Here is a 21,822-nt window from a genome sequence, read left to right as displayed (position 1 = left end):
GTAAATTTGATGATCCCAGGAGTAATGGTTTTTGGTATCAGGGTGGGACCAAAATGGTCAGTTATTAATAGTGAGAACAATACGCATTTTTAACTTCTTCTTGATAGCTACATATTCAATTCTTTTCAAATTTGGTATGCAGCATGTTTGAAACAAGGAGAACATAACTTGTAAATTTCAGGATTCCTGCACTCCGGGGGCCATAGGGGCAGGGGAAAACTGCCCAAAATTACCAATTAAAAAAAAATCTTAAGAACCGCACATGTTTAAGAAAAACTAAATGCATAGTGATGTAGAGCAGGGCAGTCTTCTAAAATTGTAAATTTCATGATTTCCAGGGTAGAGGTAACATCATCTTTAGTACTATTGATACTAAATTGAAACTAAATGTATATTTAGAAAGAGCAAGTAGTCCTTTAACATAAAAGTTAATTTGATGATCCCAGGGGTAGGGGTTTTGATAATTAGGGTATGGCGAAAATGATCAGTGACCGGTCAACAGGGGATGCTTACTCCTCCTAGGCACCTGATCCCACCTCTGGTGTGTCCAGGGGTCCGTGTTTGCCCAACTATCTATTTTGTATTGCTTGTAGGAGTTATGAGATTGATCACTGTTCGTTATCTTCACCTTGCATTCAATGTATGAACAATAGACATTTTTAACTTTTTCTTGATAACTACATATTCAATTCTTTTCAAATTTCCTATAAAGCATCTTTGGAATACGGGGGATATAAAATGTAAATTTCTGGATTCCTGCACCCCAGGGGCCTTAAGGGTGGGACAAAATTGACCATTTTTCAAAAATCTTCTCAAGAACTGCACGTTTAAGGACAAACTAAATGCATAGTGATGTAGAGCAGCACGGCCTCTACCAAAATTGTAAATTTCATGATCCCCGGGGTAGGGGTTCTGGCCCCAGAGGGGGGCCAAACTTACTATGTAGGTCGATGTCTAAAACACTTAAATAACATCTTCTTTAGTGTTATTGATACTAAATTGAAATTAAATGGATATATAGAAAGAGCAGGTAGTCTTTTATCAAAATTGTAAATTTGATGATCTCCAGAGTAGGGTTTCTGACCCCAGGGTGGGGCCAAACTTAGTATATAGTATTTAAGTATAAGTTTGCTGATACTGTATAATATCTAAATGCATACTTAGGCATAGCAGAAAAGGATGTAGAAAACCCCCAGGGTTTTTTACTCTAGGATCGGTCCAAATTAGTCATATATTTTGATGTTTTAATGTTAATACACCTATTATATTATATGTAAAGCCTTTCATCAGTGTATGCACTTTTGAGGGCAGTGAAATTTTAAAAAGACATCTTGTTTTATACTGTTGCTGAACATTAAAATTTAGCTTAGATATTCAGAACAAGAAATGTTTTCTAGATTTCAATGCCCTTAGGAGTAGTGATACTTTTTGACTAGTACTCAGGTGACCGATAAGGACTGTGGGAGTAGCGATACTTTTTGACTAGTACTCAGGTGACCGATAAGGCCTGTGGCAGTAGTGATACTTTTTCACTAGTACTCAGGTGACCGATAAGGCCTGTGGCAGTAGTGATACTTTTTCACTAGTACTCAGGTAACCGATAAGGCCTGTGGGAGTAGTGATACTTTTTCACTAGTACTCAGGTGACCGATAAGGCCTGTGGGCCTCTTGTTATCGAATCTCCTCACCGTGACCATACTAGAAGTTTTTCTGCTAGCTGTCCTCTAGCAAATTAGAATAATTTTTAAGTATTTAACCCCATCCATATCTTCTACCCCAGAAGTCATAAACTTCACAATACACCGATCTACAGAAGTTCGTGACCTTATATTTTGGCCAATAAAATGCGCTGAAAACAAGCTTCGCCTACCATCACGAACCTCGGACATCCGCCATTGTCTTGTATAGTAAACACAGAAATGTAATGACTGATCATGTGTTATTAGTACAGTATATACATATATTTTGATTTTTCAAAAAATTCTCTCTGGACAATAGGGATCCAGACAAACCTAATGGGACCAAATTCATACTATTTCCCTCGACCCAAGACAAACTTACGGAAGTGTGTGTCGTGGATTAAATTATGTCACAGGCCTCAAATCCAGCTAAATGTCCACAAACAATGGATACGTAGATATGGAATAAGGTAAGATGTTTTGTTGCTTATTGATGGACGCACATATTTAAAATTCAGGCAAATAACAGGGGAAGGGGAAGGGGTGGCACGTCTTCAATTTTCATACACTCTGTTTCACAAATGGGGAGGGTCAGAGTTATATATAGCTTAAAAGAGAGGATAAACCAACCGTCACTGTAAGCGAGAAGACGGGTCGATACGTCACACTACATCATGTACATACACGGTGTCATGTTTAGAAAAATGAAAACTAAAATGCAGTTTGCAGATCGTACTGTGCTTTGTTATGTTTAAATGTTAGTCATGGGTTACATGCTTTCTACCATTGATAATTAATGCATACATTTGCAGTAAATGTATCAGTTAGATTGAGTAGCGAATGCTTCAACAAAACCTACACGATGATTGCACAGAGATCTGGTGAAAGTAAATTTTTCTTCCTAGCATTATGATGGGCACCCAGACCCGTGTAACGTAAAGCATGAGGAAACGCACCTGTCAGGTTACAAATGGATATTGGACATAACAATAAACCAAAGTCAAGTGCTTTAAACATTCCAGTAGAAACAGTCCTGTCACTCTATTGTAACACAGTATCAATTTATATTAGGTGTGTGTAGCTGCTTCGAATTCTGTTCTAACAAATGCTCTAAATTTTTATTCATTTGTGAAACAACCATAGTGCTCATGGTTTTTGTGAACGGCAGGATACATAATTTTGTTATTCTAACTATACATGTGTAGGAAAATATATGCCATTTTTTTATGTTAAATTAAACCATGTTTGAAATATTTTATTAAATATTTTTGTCGTATAAGAGAATGGAGTTGTATGTCCCATTGTCTGTTGAATATTTACAAGAGGCAGTGGAAAGTTTTATTAAACATGACATCATCAGAATTTAAAGAGCAAACAAAAAATTAATTGACATCACGTTATGTACTAGTGATACTTTAAAAATGTTGAATCTCAATTTTATGAATGTATATTTTATCAGAAATTTTTAGAGAGAAAAGGTAGGTACATTCACACCCTGAAATTTTCAAATTTAAGGTAAATCGTGGTATCTTGTTTAGAAAAATGTACTAAACGATAAAAGAAGCAATATTTTCTTCCACTCCCGGACAAATAAATGACAAAATCTTTTGATTTCTTCAATGACTTTATTGGGAGAACTTAATTTTTTTCCAAAAACCCTTAAAATTTGCGTCATTTCATTAATTTCACCTTATTAAAAATGACAGAAAATGTACTAGTACAAATGACTAAATAGGAGACATATTTCAAGCCCTTTGAAATCTGTAAAATCCAGGAGCTTCGCCCCCTGGGCCTCCACGAGGGATTCGCCCTGGACCCACTGGGGGCCTCAAGGCGCCCTAGACCCCCTGCCTCATTAAGTGACGCCCCCCGTAACCGCAATTCCTGGATCCGCCCCTAAATGATATGATATAATATATCACTTCGAAAAACATATCAATTTAATTTATTTTAATGTGTATAAACTATAAAACACCAATATCATTCATTAGGTATTCCATTATTTTAATGATAGCAATACAATGACCACAGTAATAACAATCATTTAAAGTTTTGCACCTTCCAAATGAAAGACGGTACGAAAATTCCTGATGTAAATCTTGATGATCTTAAAATGCTTAAACTTGATCTACTACTGCCACTAATATATTTGCTGCAATAGCATCTTGGTTTACAACAATCCATTAGAGGGATTTATGCTTAAAATACCTTGTCCGTATTAGTCTCTTCATTCTTGATTTGATTTGTGTACATAAACGAAGTTCTTTCATGGAGTTGGTTTGGACTTTGAAAATACCATGGATGAAACACGCGGGTTGAATTAAAAAACATCATAGCTTGTACCACTGATGAGGCAACCAAGCGCAAGGAACTTTGCAGAAACCTCATTCAGTTTAATATGTTTACCAATGGCATAACTCTTGATCCAGTGACCATGTAAACGTCGCGATATCTGTAAAGGTTTCTTATCTTATTACATGCATTACTATATACTCAATATGATTGATGTCCAGGATTTACGATTGATTGATGTTTTCCGCCACACTCAACAATTTTTCAGTTATCTGGTGGCGCCCAGTTTTTATTGGTGGAAGAGAGAACCCAGATACAATGTACCTGGGAAGAGATCACCGATCTTCCGAAAATAAACTGGGAAACTTTCTCACTTACCGGTGCGAGCGGGATTCGAACTCGAACAGAGGTGAAAGGCCGTGTGATTTTGAGCGCGATGAAGATGTTTAAAGAAATAATATGCATTTTCACTCCATGATCCATAAAGGCTACCACCTAGCTTGAGATTCCTTGATTAATGGGTCGTGAATTTCACAATTTGGTAGAACCATCCTTCTTCAGCATGACTATAAAACTAGTTTCTGTTAGAGAAATCCCCCGAGTAACGGTTTTTTAAATATAAAAATCATAATCTTAAGGTTGCTTGGTTGTATATTGATTAACGTCCCGCTCGAGAATCTTTCACTCATATGAAGTGGTCACCATTGCCGGTGAAGGGTTACAAACTTTAGGCCTATGCAAGGCGGTTACGCCCTTTTAGCAGGAAGGGATCTTTATCGTGCCACATCTGTTATGACACGGGCTCTCGGTATTTGCGATCTCATTCGAAGGGTCACCCCATTTAGTCGCCTCTTACGACAAACAAGGGTTACTGAGGACCTATTGTAACCCGGACCCCCAGGGGATTTTAATTTTAAGGTTTTAACTCATTTCAACCTTTCATACCCAAGAGGTACAGTGTCCGCAAAATTCACAATTTTAGTTCTCCTTTAAAACCCATTCATTTCTGATACAAGATCAAACAACATAACACACTATATGGACTAGCAACGACACGCAGCAACTTTTAATGTTGTAACAATACAACGTACTATAATTACATAAATGTAAATACAAATTAGTATTAGAATAAAATTTAAACGTTTTGTCTGCTCTACGTGTCATCCTAAACTGATTTTACATCGTTACTTGATTAAAACCGGTTCTATTGAACCGCATGACTGAACATACCTATACAGGTATTCGAATTGAAAACTTGAAATATCCGGAATAATCCATTCATAATAATTACCAAGTAGAAATTGATTTCTGTTTAATTCGTTCCTCAAACGAAAGAAATCACATTTTCCTTTAAAACCCATTCATTTCTGATACAAGATCAGTAATAAAAACAACATAACACACTAAATGGACTAGCAACGACACGCAGCAGCTTAAACACAAAGAACGGGGGAAAATACGGACACATTAATTACATCTAATGAATCCAACTGTAATAAATTGTATTAATACATATAGAAATATATCATAATTATTACTGTTACTTTAACCACAAATAATTAAAGTCCATAAAGGATAATATACGTTTAGATCCCTCTAAAATATTCATCACAAAAAGGTTATCGGTCGGGGACGGACATCCAACAATATCATGAGCCCATTGTATTCCATAAAATGCTTCGGTAACAGGAGATGGAGAATTAGCTTGTTGTGCTAAACACGCTAAATAAATTGACACATGTAAAATGTTAGAAGGGAATATAATTCACTGTCCTTAATTCCTTTAGTTTTCGCCCATTTTTTGGAACCTAAGAAAACTATCATATTTCTGAATCGTAGAATCCGCACGTGACGCTCTGATGATACCAGGGAGTAAATTCACCTTCTCCCGCAACTTTATCGGCAAATGTAACAAATCTTTTCCAAAAATCTGAAAAAAAAAAATTTATTAAACAATCCAATAAGTATTTTGTTCGAAATAGTAAGTCAATAACTTAAGTGTTAATCTTTATATCAATGTTACAAAACATTATCAAACCCAAATGGATTTTGCCATATTGCATCACGCATAAATAAGCCATCAAATTATTTATCAATTACCGTATCAGAATTTTGTCAAATGACAATTTTCATATACTGTTTCCAACTGATATGTCAAATGGCAAAACGCACGAAATGTGCAATAAATTAAAATTCATGTCAAATGACAGAATCGTATATATAGAACACTGGAAATCAAATGAAGATAAACAGTTAAGAACCCTACTAGTAAAACATAAACGAATAGTATGAAAATGTTGATCTTTACCAAATGCGTTCGCTGAAATCAAACAAAATTGCAAATATTCTAAATTTTAGATCTTTGTTACCGAAAATACCAGATTTAAATTTACCAGATGTGTAAAATTCTTTCCCAACAGGAAGATCTCTCCAATCTACAATATGTGCTTTGAACATATCCGAAATCAAAATAGGCCAAAAAGCCGAAGATTCCCATAAAGGAACTATTAACGTGCCAAATCCTCTACATCGGGGAAAATATTCTAAAACTCTGGGAATCAAATAAATTGGAGGAACTATCCAGGAATTCCAACCTGTCCATTTCAAAGTAAAAGCATCCAATGCAAATGAAAAAGGATTCCAAAATCTGGAGCAATTTTACTTTTGCATTATAATCGCAAGCAAATAGATCTATGTCGTAAGGACCCCATTCACGAGAAATTGCATCAAATAATAATAATAATGTGCGGCATTTATATCGCGCATTATATAATTTGTAATTACTCTAAGCACTTTAACAATGCAAAATGTAAAACATGATAAGATTAATCAGAGCTTAAAATATAACATCCAAATAAAATAAAACAATTTAAACATTACGAGTTCATACGACAAACCAGCCTTTACGTTAAAAAAGAATATATTACAAAATATGGTTATAAGATTTCCTAAAAAGATATGTTTTGAGGTTTGTCTTTAAACTTTTGACAGTGCCACACGAACGGATGTCTATCGGTAAACTGTTCCATAATGTGGCAGCTGTTACATCAAACCTTCGATCTCCATAGGTCTTTGTACGAACGCGGGTTTTTTTCTAGCAATCGTGATTTGCATGAACGCAGAGATCGTTTTGGTTCGTACACAGTGATGAGGTCGCTGATATAGACCGGTGCCAATCCGTTTAGTGCCTTGTATGTGTGTAGTAAAATCTTGTATTCAACACGTGAATCAACTGGAAGCCAGTGCAAGGACACAAGCACCGGAGATATATGGTCATGCTTCCTGACCCGGGCAACAAGTCGAGCTGCTGAGTTTTGGATTGTCTGTAGCCTGCTCAGATCTGTTTGGGGTAGCCCTTTAAATAGTGCATTTCCATAGTCTAAGCGTGATAACACAAGAGAACATACAAGTGTCTTGCAGGCGTCATCATTGATGAAAGAACGAATCCGTGCAATAGACTTTGAGCTAACCCTCAATCATCAAAATCAACGATACGACTTAGATAATCTGCTTGATCATTCATCTCTCTTGGATCCCATTCTATATCTAAACGGATTTTGTATTCAAGACAAATTTAAAAAAAAAATTCAATGCAATTTCTTGTAAATTTCTTTTCATACTCCCCTTTCTTACAATAGACACAACATTTGTATTATCTGTGAACCATTTAATATTTTCTCCTTTCAAAACGGACAATAAGGAGCATAAGATCCTCTCTACAGCCAATAGTTCTCTCCATGTGGAACTCTTCTTTCTCTCACTTTCCTCCCATACACCATGGGAAACCGCGTTGCCTGTCAGTACACAATAACCACCATATCCCGTCTCACTAGCGGCAGTATAAACAATCCTATTGGAACCTGCAATACACTTCATTTCTTTGCCATTAATTTTTTCTAATGTATTTTTCCAAAATGAAATTTGATTAATACTTTCTTCAGACAAATAAACCATGCTATTCCAGGATGTTCCAGATAAAGTAAAACTTATACGGTACCAATTTTGATGCACCAGATGCGCATTTCGACAAATAATGTCTCTTCAGTGATGCTCAACCGAAATGTTTGAAATCCGAAATAACTATGAAGTTTTAGATCTAAATATAGCCAAAAACAGCGTGCCAAACAAGTGGAGCCAAATTCGTCCAAGGATAAGAGCTATGCATGAGGGAGATAATCCTTAATTTTGAAATGAATTTCTAAATTTTATAACAACAATTAAATATACATCCGTATTTTCAAGCTAGTAACGAAGTACTTAGCTACTGGGCTAAAGTATCAATGCTAAGGCATTTAGTATAAGCTGAGAAACACTACCAATAACGACAGACATCGAAGTTATCTGACCAACCAAACTAGCTATACGTCTTACCTTTACAGATAGATTTTGTCCCAAAAAATATTCAATTTTCTGAATAGTATCTGAAACATTGTTTAATCTACGTGTAGGGACATGAATAGTACCCTGTTCACAATTCAAATATATGCCTAAAAATTCTATTCTTTGAGAAGGTATCCACATAGACTTTTCATCCTTTGGTATAAAACCCGATAGCAGCATATCCGAGTAAACTTGTCTGGACATTTCACATGTTTTTACATACTCGTTATGACAACCAAAACCGTCATCTAAATGCAAGGTGAATACATCAAAATTGTCTTCCCTTCGCTATGCCATTCTTGATTAAAGGCCTAGTAATTTTAGTAAACATGTATGGTACAGAATCAAGACCAAACGGCAACACATTGAACTGAAAATAACGCGTAACACCATCAAAATTCCAAGAATTTCCTATGATCTGGGAAAATTCATATTCATGTGCACCATGTACTTGGTAAAGAGATTTCAGCTGCCGTAAAATGTATGGTTGAAATATTGCCAAAAACGGCGTAAATCCATAATCAATCAATCAGCTGCTGATACCCGAAACATCCTGAGTGACGCAAAATCATGAAGTTTCCTGTAGAGGCGGTACGTCCAACACGGAGTCAGCCAGAGATATTGGTATAAGATAATGTCTTCTACATTCAGAAGAAGCAATTTCAGTACTACATGTCATCATTATGCTGAATGCTTTCTGACATGTTTCATACCTATTGTTAGGCCGTTCTTTTTATACTGACTTTAACCACGGATTTTTCCGTTTATTTGATCAAGATGTAGGGCTAACAGCGGTTGTGACCTGTCAACAAGGGTGTTTACTCCTGAGCACATGACCCCTCCTCTGGAGTTTTCAGAGATACAATTTTGTCTTTCCTCAAATTTATATTCTCTATAGGATTTTTGAGATTGACCATTGAGACTGTTGAGGTTTCAGCAGTCTTGATTAAAGAAGGCATTTCGCAAATTCTATGGTCGTTATAACGATCGAGTTTGCCAAATACAACCCACCATTGGGCCAAAAGCTATCTGTCGTGTTTCATACCGATTGCAAGATTGTTTTTGGCACATTGATTTTAACTACGGATAACCCCGTTCACCTGATCAGGATGTAGGGCTCGCGGCGGCTGTGACCGGTCAACCAGGAGTGCTTAGTCCTCCAAGGCACCTGTTCTCACCCCTGGTGTGTCAAGAAGTTTGTGTTTGTCCAACTCTCTATTTTGTATTGCTTATGGGAGTTGTGAGATCGATCACTGTTCGTTATCTTCGCCTTACATCAAACGCAAAAAGGTCATTATTTCCATTACTTGTTTTAAACTTTTTAATGTGTATTTATAGAAGACATGATTATGTATCTATTTTACGTAATGAGTGATTTGTTTTGCTTAATGTTGTGTTGACAACACCAGACAAATTAAGTGTGATTGAATAAATATTTAAGTGCAAAAACGTCATGTTTAGAACAACAAGCATGTAAAACTTGTACGGTACTAATTTTGATGCACCAGACGCGCATTTCGACAAATAATGCTCAACCGAAATGTTTGAAATCCGAAATAACTATGAAGTTTTAGAGCTATTTAAGGGAAAAATAGCGTGCCAAAAAAAGTGGAGTCAAGTTCGTCTTAAGATAAGAGCTATGCGTGAGGGAGATAATCCTTAATTTTGAAATGAATTTCTAAATTTTGTAACAGCAATTAAATATACATCCGTATTTTCAAGATAGTAACGAAGTACTTAGCTACTGGGCTGTAGATACCCTCGGGGACTAACAGTCCACCAGCAGAGGCCTCGACCCAGGGGTCATAATGTAAAACTTATACGGTACCAATTTTGATGCACCAGATGCGCATTTCGACAGATAATGTCTCTTTAGTGATGCTCAACCGAAATGTTTGAAATCCTTCACTATAGAAATCAAAAATATACTTCTTAAAAAAATGACATTGACACACCGGCGAGATTCAGCCTGTCTGGTTACAGTCCCTGTAACCAAGACAAAGGCTTATGGAGAGAAGGTTTGACAAGGCGGCAGCGACACTTTGGAACGGTCTACCATGTGGACTTAGAAATGTAAAGAAACTCGACTGATTTAAAAGAAATTTGAAGACCTATTTCGTCTTGCTTTCAATGTGTGATTCTGTTTTTATGTGTATTTATTAATTTTCCCTAGAACATGTATGCCAATAGTGTTTTAGCTTTTGACTTAACATTTTAGAATACTTGTAAGATACTTAGCATTGTGTTCTACCAAAAAATAAAACTCTAACCATCGATCTTAATAATGTTTTATTTTGATAATTTTATAGATCTAAGATTTTATGTCATACTGTCATTTGATTTTATTTAATTGTTTTTTTTATTATTGTTGCATTCCTCACCGCTACCCTTGTAAAGCGCCCTAGAGTAAAAAATATATATATAAGGCGTTATATAAATTCTATTTATTATTATTACATCACTCCACACCTCTTTAAAGACGTCAATCCCCTTGTAACTTCTTTAGACAGATAGCAGACAAAGATATGTAAGCAAATAATGACAGGTACTTGCTCTATATCGACTATTACAATCCTTATTTTTAAGTTGAAGAACAATAACAGCCAGACGATCATTCAGATGTTCCCTGTAAGTTAACATGAACTGGGATACCCGAGAAAGTAGTCTGTGTCAATGGCCCTCAGGGCTCACTTAATGTGTCTAGCTTTTGCAAGATGATAAAAGATCGTATTTGCAACCCCCAATCGGGTAATAGAACATTTAAGGGACTGTAACATACTGCGAACTTGATAGAAGCTGAGAGTTTTTAAGAGTGGCGCTATAATAAATATTCGATTGTATGTCATGATTCAAGTGAAGTAGCGATATAGGTTAGGAATCCTTACGTTAAAATCTAGAGGCGGTAATGTAAAACTATGAAAATATAATACCCGATTGATTGACTGAGTTTATCTTGTGTAGCGTCCTTCTCGAGAATTTTTCACTCATACGGAGACGCTATAATACAAGAATCGTGAGCTTAAAACAAGAGATACTGTGAGCAATGCTCACTAAGAATACCCCGACTTACCCCAATCTCCAAAAGGGTGTTGTTAATAGGCATAAATTACCGCTTTCCTGAATGAGGAAAAGAAAGGGCATGACAAAACCTTGGGTAGTCTCTAGGAGTACACTTGACCTTTTGACCCCAAAGTTGATAAGGAACAGCTTTGTCCCATGGGTAGTCCTTATGTATGATATGGTGACTGTATATGGAAACTGTAACGCTTTAGAGCCTGGAGACCATAATGCAACATCGATGTCCAGTGCGCTTGACCTTTGAACCCCAAATTCTACAAGGAACATCTTCGTCCCATGGGTAGTCCATATGTATGATATAGTGACTGTAGGTGGAAAGGATAACGCTTTTGAGCCCGGAAACCATATTGCTACTTCGATGTCCAGTGCGCTTGACCTTTGACCCCCAAATTCCATAGGGAACATCTTCGTCCCATGGGTAGTCCACATGTATGATATGGTGACTGTAGGTGGAAAGGATAACGCTTTAGAGCCCGGAAACCATATTGCTACTTCGATGTCCCGTGCACTTGATCTTTGACCTTTTGACCTCAAAATCGATAGGGAACATCTTCGCCCCATGAGTAGTCCATATGTATGATGTGGTGACTGTAGGTGGAAAGGATAACACTTTAGACCCCGGAAACAATTGCGACTACAGACAAACGGACAGATGGACAACCTGATTCCAGTATACACCCCCCAACTTTGTTGCGGGGGGGGGGGGTATAATGGATGTGTTATATAATGCCGGGATATGTAGCTTTCTGTTGTATGATGTTTATTTACCAGAGAGCTGTAGCAAGGTGGTAAACGTGTTAATTCTTGCACATATGGCATTTAACAATTCATCTTGATTGAATATTGTTTATCGTCCCTCTCGAGAATATTTCACCCATATGGGGACGTCACCACTGCCGATGAAGGGCTGCTAAATTTAGGCCTATGTTCGGCGCTTATTGCCATTGAGCAGAGAGTAATCTTTATCGTGTCACACCTGCTGTGACACGTGACCTCGGTTTTTACAGTCTCATCCGAAGGACCGCCCCATTTAGTCGCCTCTTACGACAAGCAAGGGGGTACTGAGGACCTATTCTAACCTGGATCCCCACGGGATTCAATTCATTTTGATATGAAATCATAAAATCACAATGCTTCCATTTTCATGCTACTGGGGGCGGGGATATAGTCACGGTGATATATGACCTTTTATTAGAAATTAATGACAAATCCTTGAAACACTTGACTTCTGAACTAAATGTCTTTCAAGGTCGTTTTGAAAAGGTCAAGGTCACTCAGAACTTTAAAGTTCGTTATTTCAACAGGTTTTGTTTTTAAACTTTTCATCAGAAATTGATCACTTTTCATTGAAACCGACGTTTGGACCAAGGTCATTTTGGAGGTCAAGATCACTCAGAACATATACCTTATATAAGTAAACAGTTCTTTATTTCAACAGGTTTTGAAAAGGGATGGATCATATTATACAAGTGATAAGCAAATGGCTTTAAGACACAGGTCATTGAAGGTCATTTTGTCACTCAGAACATTCCTTATATATGAAAAAAAATACTTCAGTTCAACAATTATTAATCTTTTGGACCAAGTTCTCAAGGTCATTTTGGAAAGATCAAGGTTACTCAGAGTACATACCACATGTAAGGAAAAAGTGCCTTATGTCCAGTTTTTTTTTTTAGCAGGTATTGATCATTTATTACACGAATAAATAATAGGGAAATGACTTTCAGACAAATGTCACTCAAGGTCATTTTGTAAAGGTCAACGTCACTCAAGTTGACTCAACATACCTTATACATGAAAAAGAAACAACAATATTTCAACAGTTATTGATCAGTGTGCGAGTCATTTGTCATAGGCTATATACATTTCGGGGAACATCCATTAGTTTTAATATTTTTGTTTTTACATGTAAAGTGATCATTGACAAATCTCGTCCAGGTTTGTAAATACTAAATTGAAATTGCGGTTACCAAAGCAGTACAGTGTATATATTTTAGGTGAAATATTAAATCGTGACACTTAAATGTATAATTGCAAAGTAACCACAGATTGTGGGAATTAAAGGAATGATTCACAATGTCAAGTGGTATTAAGGTTTTGCTGCATTGCACTAAAATCATCTGAAATACGTTGTATTTTCCAAAATACTCTGAATGAAACCCTAGGCCTATTAGGAAACCCAATACAAATGAGAATCCAAAGAAAGAGGGAGAGGAGTTACGGAGAAGTCGCTCTCTGCATTACTAACGCGTGAAAATCAATGTTAACTTAATCATAGTCAGCATGGCATTTCAAACACCAGGCGGTGTTCATTTAAAGTGTTGAAAATGATATGTCGCCGCATTTGTAGCCTTTGTAAGGATTTTTGGACATCTGAACATTTCCTTTGTGGACATTTTAAAAGAAAAGATTTTCCTTGCAATTCATGATATCGTTAAGATTATTGACCTGGTGTATGTCGGCACTTGCTGACGCACTAAGAATATCAAGAGACGTTTTTATGTCTATCCTCCCATTAAATCGTGGTAACTGTTATAAATCGAAACTTTTTTTGAATCAAATATTCACAGTACCGGTTGTCGAGGGCAAATTTACTTTAGAGTAAAGTTACACTTGCGACAAATTATAGTTAAGCATCGCAGTGAGAGTAAAGCATACAATCTGAAAACTACTTAAAAGATATCCAGTCCCTGCATTCTACGAATTTTAGATGGAAATTCATCTGTAATGCTAGCCCATCTTTACTCTGGTTTTCACAACTCCCTAGTGTGACTAGAAACCCATCATGATCGAGGTTTCTCTAAAAATTTAAGTAAGTCTGAAAAAAATTTATTGATGATTTTTTTATGTCGCTGTCCTCCCTCCCTATCCTGAAGTTAAGTACCACAAATCTAAAGATATGATATAGGCTAGTCATTGAGGATTAACCACAAATCTATAGATATGATATAGGCTAGTCATTGAGGATTAACCACAAATTTATAGATATGATATAGGCTAGTCATTGAGGATTAACCACAAATCTATAGATATGATATAGCCTAGTCATTGAGGATTATTAAGTACCACAAATCTATAGATATGATATAGGCTAGTCATTGAGGATTCACCACAAATTTATAGATATGATATAGGCTAGTCATTGAGGATTAACCACAAATCTATAGATATTATATAGCCTAGTCACTGAGCATTATTTACCCAGCCAATGCTTAATGCTAGACTCCAATCTTTTAAAAGTTTTATCCTAATGACTCAAAATTCTATTTTCTAATACGTGTGAAAGAACTGTCACTTGACCTTAAAATAGTGTGACAGAATAATGCCCATTTGCCCTGATTTTAATAGATACAAAGGACCGAAAAAGGCAGAGTAAGGTAATTTTACTCCCGTGGGAGGTCATCCGATTCCACAGAGGAAACTGGGACAACGTTCAATTTTACCGATTTTTACAAAAGTTTTATAGAAAATATTTACATGGGGTTGGGATATGCATGCTTACTTACTCCTCATAGGTACCTGATCTAACCTCTGGTGTGTCCAGGGGGTCCGTGTTTGCCAAACTCTATTTTGTATTGCTTATAGGAGTTATGAGATTGATCACCGTTCGTTATCTTCACCTTTCATTAATGTAATTGTGACAATATGTTGATATAGGACTTGAAACATATGTGTACATTCTCACTATATAACAAAACAAAAACGGTACCCGGTGATTGTGTGTTAGGACCCAGGGGTCATAATGTAAAACTTATACGGTACCAATTTTGATGCACCAGATGCGCATTTCCACAAATAATGTCTCTTCAGTGATGCTCAACCGAAATGTTTGAAATCCGAAATAACTATGAAGTTTTAGAGCTAAATATAGCCAAAAACAGCGTGCCAAAAAAGTGGAGCCAAATTCGTCCAAGGATAAGAGCTATGCATGAGGGAGGTAATCCTTAATTTTGAAATGAATTTCTAAATTTTATAACAGCAATTAAATATACATCCGTATTTTCAAGATAGTAACGAAGTACTTAGCTACTGGGCTCTAGAGACCCTCGGGGACTAACAGTCCACCAGCAGAGGCCTCGACCCAGGGGTCATAATGTAAAACTTATACGGTACCAATTTTGATGCACCAGATGCGCATATCGACAAATAATGTCTCGTTAGTGATGCTCAACCGAAATGTTTGAAATCCGAAATAACTATGAAGTTTTAGAGCTAAATATAGCCAAAAAACAGCATGCCAAAAATGTGAAGCCAAATTCGTCCAAGGATAAGAGCTATGCATGAGGGAGATAATCCTTAATTTTAAAATGAATTTCTAAACTAACTAATTATCTAACTAACTAATTATCGATTATAATCGGACATAAGTCATTTAACTACTAAAAAAGTGTAAACAAATATTTTCCACGTATATATTTGTTGTTTCTATTGCAGAGAGAGTGTAAATGAATATTTCTGTGTGTATTTGTTATTCTTTTACTTTAATTACATATATAAACGTCAATGCAATTTTTAGAAGGGTTTACGCGCCAATAACGGATATCGTTTGCTCCAGTTTTATCTCCGTATATCAAAGTTACAAGTCAGGGTTAGGGTTATGTGTCGACGATCCAGCTTAATTAAAATATAGCAAAGCAATATAAGGAAAGAAATTCATTTTATTAAAAAAAGCACAAATCAGATTTATTGTAAACACGAATTGAAAACACGGTACGCACGTGTAGAGTAACAGTAGCCTTTGGAAGTGGTTTTACGTAATTCAGACACAGCTTTGTATCAAGATTGTGTTTGTTGATAGATGGTCTTTTGTTTAGATGTCTTATCAAACTACATCTATCTGACCATACGAACATGCTTTATTTCCCGTGTATGGATACTTTTGTTTACATGTGTGCCGCCATTACGATAAACAAACTTTTAGATTAATAGTTCGGTCACGGCAGGAATATTTTTCAAAAACTACAGTCGTTGAAAAAGAAAAATTTAAAAACCGATTAATTGGAATAAAATTTTCATAAGCGAGCGCTAGAATTTGACAACAATCGACTGATTTTCGATTATAATCGATGAATGGAACACCACTACTAAATGGGGCGGTCCGTAGAAACCGTGGTCACAGCGGGTGTGGCACAATAAAGATCACCCCCTGCTCAAAGGTCATAAGCGCCGAGCATAGGCCTAAATTTTGCAGCCCTTCACCGGCAGTGGTGACGTCTCCATATGAGTGAAATATTCTCGGGAGGGATGTAAAACAATATTCAATCAATCAAAACTCCTGCATGGAAAAATTTGATATAGATCCACTCCTTTATGACTTAGATGTGTAAATTATTTGATTGCTATTGATTTCAACTATTTTAAAGCTTCAACTTACATTCTGGAGAAACCAAAAAAATGTTTTCAAAATGCAGAGGGAATGTAACATTTTCCGCCCTCAAAGAACGACACATGACAGGACATTTTCAAAAAACAAGAAGGGGGGGGGGGGTGTTATTGCACCCGCCTTGAGCTCTATATGTTGATCAGGTAAATGAAAGGAGTTATCCGTAGTCAAAATCAGTGTGCCAAGAACGGCCTAACAATCAGTGTGAAACACGTCAGACAGCAAGATAGGTTGTATCTAATTTCAAATCCAAACATTTTGCAACAGAGAATTATGAATGAAGTAAGAAATAAAACTTATATTTTAACCATTTAGGGGAAATGCATATACATCAGAGAGAAATTTTCTCTGATAAGTGGCTAACAAGAGGCCATTGGACCACATCGCTCACCTGAGTCACCTTGGACCATATTTAAAGATTTTCCCTATATATTCGCATGTAAAGCTTTGATCCTCATTGTGGCCCCAACTTACCCCCAAGGGCCATGATTTTTACAAACTTGAATCTGCACTATGTCAGGAATCTTTCATGTAAATGTAAACTTTAATGACCCAGTGGTTCTTGTAAAGATTTTCCCTATATATTTGTATGTAAAACTTTGATCCCCTATTGTGGTCCCATCCTAAACACCAAGGTTCATGATTCTAACATACTTGAATGTGCACTATGCCAGGATGCGTTCATGTAAATTTCAGCTCTTCTGGTCCAGTGGTTCTTGATAAGAAGATTTTAAAATGACCCCACCCTATTGTTGCATTTTAAAAATTATCTCTCCTTTGAAGGGGGCACGGCCCTTCATTTGAACAAACTTGAAAAGCCCTTCACCCAAGGATGCTTTGTGCCAAGTTTGGTTGTAATTGACCCAGTGTTTCTAGAGAAGTAGTCGAAAATGAAACGTTTACAGACAGACGACGGACAGCAGGCGATCAGAAAAGCTCACTTGATCTTTCAGCTCAGTTGAGCTAAAAACGAAATCGGTAATAAATCCCATGCATATGCAGAAATATTCTTAGTAAAAAGTGATAGATAAGTTGCAGTCGGCCTCAGTTATTTTGATAATTTGGGTTACATGTATTGCATTGTATTCTCATAGAACCAATGTATTGCAATAAATAATTTACAAGACGCAGTCAGCGGAGGTCTAAACATGAGCGGGGCTAACTACACACTGACAAAGAAATGTTTAAAATTTAGATACTGACCACGGGCAAAAAAAAAAGTTGTCAATTTGTTTTATTTGTATCATTAATTTGTACACAATCCACAATTTTTATCAAATACTCTGGCACGGTCAAAATTGTGCAGGAAAACATTTAGCTCTCGGTTTGTTGCCATTCAGTTTGTCTATAAATCTCTTTCACGGGTCTAGAAATATACGACAGCATCCTCAGACTAAAACCCATGTACATGTATCTGCTGTAAACGTAAAATTGGCGTCGAAAAATCACGCGCTACCTGTCGTTACACCTGATATTCGCTTAAAAACAAAAACAACAAAATTCATAACTGCACTCTCACAAAATTATTTAATCACAATAAGGCTCCAACCGCTATGATTTATGGTACAGCTCTCCAAAATATGGCTTTAATCAGTCAATGTAGGGAACGACAACCATGACCAATATACGTTAGTTCAAGTTGCGCAGTGTCTAAAAAAACCGTACAATTATATCCCTTGAATTTAGAAAGCATGGCAATAAATTACACTTAATACGGTAAATTTTATTCATTATACTTATAAAAACAAATTGATTTATCGTCATTTTTTTAAGCAATTTGTTTGTAGCAAATGGCGTTAAGTACAACCGGTTTTGTCAAGAAAAAAATCTAAAATAAAAGGCAGGTATGTTGTTTCTACCATAACTAAATGTATACCTTACATAAAGATTGATAATTGTGATGAAGAAAAAATTACGACGACAAAGACGGACGCCAGGTGATGACAACAGTGTATGTTAAATCTGGGGTAACTTTGCTGGAATCAATCCCAGATTTTTATGATTATCAATAATTCACTAAAATTTGATTACACTCGGACAATATCAGATGCCATAAGCTAGAATCGTACACAACGGAATTCACTAGTTGTAAATCTTTTATGACGAATGTTACACCAAAGTTTATGTAGATTTTAAAAGGCTTTAATATTCCCAATCGAGCATTGATATCCGCTGTACATTTCGTTGACTCTGAACATGACTTTGAATGGCATGACGTATATTACGGTGATTTTCTAATAGTTTAAGTGTTCTCTGTGACTGTGGGGGCCATTATGATATTAAGGTCCCACTTAACTGCTCTATATCTCCTACATTACAAATCTAATTCCGAATGGACTTGTGGTCTTCATTTATACTACAGAAAGATATGTCACTTTTTTCACAATATCAGAACATTAATATAAAAACAGCTCAGCTTTTTTTTTCCAGTACAAATTGAAATTTCAATTTTTACCATATATCTTCTAAAGATTATGATGAATGGTTTAACGAAACATAAATATTTCATTTTGATGCAGAGATATAACCAATATAGTATTTAGACATTTATATTAAAATAGATTTTGACGTGCAGAGTATCAAAGCCGTGTTGAGGCAACGATCTCTTCGTGCTTGGTTGTTGACAGCGAGAACAATTGACGAAATAAAAAGCTATAAATCTTTCTTTTAGCTAAAGCGGGGACGATATGCCTTTGAGGTAACGTTACAGTGGAGCCGTTTCTAGATTACCAGTTAATTTGCATCATTTATGCGGGCGGCGTGGCTTGGGTGTATATAATGGACGGTTGTACGACTCTCACTAATAATGCTCTTGGTGATCAGGTAAGTCTTTTACAATCTTTGTACTTATTTTGCCTTTTTTGTTTCAATGCTTAAATCCTTGATCGTCTACTATTAGTGATGGGTACATCGGTTCCCATCAAATGTGCTATTGATGGAACGATATGCTCATATATTGTTAAAAACAGTGAAGGTTTTTGAAAATTTATAATAATGTATTACGTGTTTTTCTCAATTCAACACTTAATAATATACAATGTACAGTGTATTATAAAGGGCAGATAACTCTAGACTAGTTGATTTACTAGAATTTAGTTACATAAACATTTCAGTCAGGTAAACTTAGGGAAAATTGTTTGAAAATGTTGTGTTACTATGTACCCGATTCTCTCATGCACTGCCTATGAAAGGAATCATTACATGTACCATTGCTTTGCATCTATTTTGATTGTTGGTGGGGAGGGAGGTGATTTTAATTAAATACATTGTTTAATATACTATTGATACATGTAAATTTCTTGCTGATTATGCAAATCATTTCATCCTACAAACAAACGAGATATTTATTTCTAAAATGATAGGTATAAGAAAATATTTAGTTACCGTTTTAATATCAGATCACTTTGACTTGTAAACACACATTTTGACACTAATAACTATGCAGGACCTTTATACACTTTTGGATTTCAAATATTTAGATAGTGCTTACTCCTCCTAGGCACCTGATCCCACCTCTGGTGTGTCCAGGGGTCCGTGTTTGCCCAACTATCTATTTTGTATTGCTTATCTAGGAGTTATGAGATTGATCACTGTTCGTTATCTTCACCTTGCATAATGTAGCGAGCTATAGTGAATACTCGTGATGAACAATTCACGTGACAAATGACATACATATTTTATTTCAGTTGACAAAATTATTCAAAGACTTCGATGCAAAATAAAGTAAGCGTCCGAAAACTGAGCTTGGTTAACTTATTTGATCTTAATAAACTAAATGTAGATTGTGCTGAGAGCCTTGGGAATAACTACAATAGCCTTGCTCTTAATGTTACGGTGTTCGAGAAAGTTAAAAACATCAAATATTTTATCAGTTACATCATTTGTTTTACTATCAAAATAAACAGTCCAGCTGAAGTACTTTTAATAACTATACATGTATTCATGGAGATCTATATATCGATCACTTGAATTGATTGATTGATTGTGGTTTTACGCCGTTTTGGCAATATATCAGCCATTTTACGGTGGGACTTGAATTTAAAAAGATTTGAATTAGCGAAAAATACAGTTATGTCTGAATAAAATCCAAATTTGGGCAATGTAAATGGTTTTAAATTTTCCATAACTAAACCCGCATGTAAGTATTTCTGTTCTAAACGGAAAATCAAATTGATCCTCGGTAGATGGTACTCCAATACGGGATATCGGAACTTTAAAAAAAATGAAACTCTTCAGAAAAAGTTACGAAAATTATTCCTCACTTGGGCAACTCTTGTATACAAATTAGTGATGGATAAAGACGATTCATTTCCGATACAAAAACCCCTGTCTGGTTTGAAGATTCAATTTTAGAATGTTGCAAGCGAATATCTTACTCTGCCTTATTACCAAATACCCCCGCGAGTTGTTAGATTAAATTTCTGATGTTTGATAGCTGAAGGTAGAACAAAACTACTTCATAGTACCGGGTATTTCCTCTACTTACTCAGTTTTTTTTTATAGATTTTTTAAAGTCATTGTAACGACCGATCGTTACATATACATTGTACATACAAGTTGATGGTACAGGGGTTTCAACAGTCTCGATTGAAGTCAGCATTTCGCAAATTCTATGGTCGTTATAACGATCTAGTTCGTCAATACAACCTCGCATTGGGTCAAATGCTGTCTGACGTGTTTCATACCGATTGTTAAGCACACTGATTTTGACTGCGGATAACTCCGTTTACCTGATCAAGAAATAGGGCTCACGGCGGGTGTGACCGGTCAACAGGGGATGCTTACTCCTCCTAGGTACCTGATCCCACCTCTGGTGTGTTCAGGGGTCCGTGTTTGCCCAGCTATCTATTTTGTATTGCTTATAGGAGTTATGAGATTGATCACTGTTCGTTATCTTCACCTTGCATATACAATGATGTCGTAAATAATCAGAAAAAATGCATCTGACAATATCCAGGCAACATAGCAACGGAAGGGGCGGGGCAAGGCGGGACAGCCCTCCCCCATCTT

At 36.1% G+C, this 21,822-nt stretch overlaps 1 protein-coding gene across 2 annotated transcripts in view; it reads left to right on the top strand.

Moving 5' to 3' along the window:
* Positions 1-1,872: 1,872 nt before the first annotated feature.
* Positions 1,873-21,822, top strand: part of LOC125648297 (uncharacterized) — a 37,969-nt gene continuing 18,019 nt past the window's right edge. Inside the window, exons 1-3 of one of the 2 annotated variants that reach the window (XM_048875276.2) lie at positions 1,881-1,902; positions 1,999-2,149; positions 19,484-19,635. In XM_048875276.2, coding sequence (XP_048731233.1) covers positions 19,619-19,635 — 17 coding nt within the window. In that variant the 5' untranslated portion in view covers positions 1,881-1,902; positions 1,999-2,149; positions 19,484-19,618. Of the gene's footprint in view, positions 2,150-19,483; positions 19,636-21,822 lie in introns of both variants that reach the window. The other variant, XM_056142472.1, reaches the window with a different exon arrangement.

The sequence above is a fragment of the Ostrea edulis genome, chromosome 6 (genome assembly GCF_947568905.1).
Source record: "Ostrea edulis chromosome 6, xbOstEdul1.1, whole genome shotgun sequence".
In the NCBI taxonomy this organism is placed as follows: Eukaryota; Metazoa; Mollusca; class Bivalvia; order Ostreida; family Ostreidae; genus Ostrea; species Ostrea edulis.
Note: the sequence above shows the minus strand (reverse complement) of the source record. Positions and strands in the feature narration are given on the sequence as shown.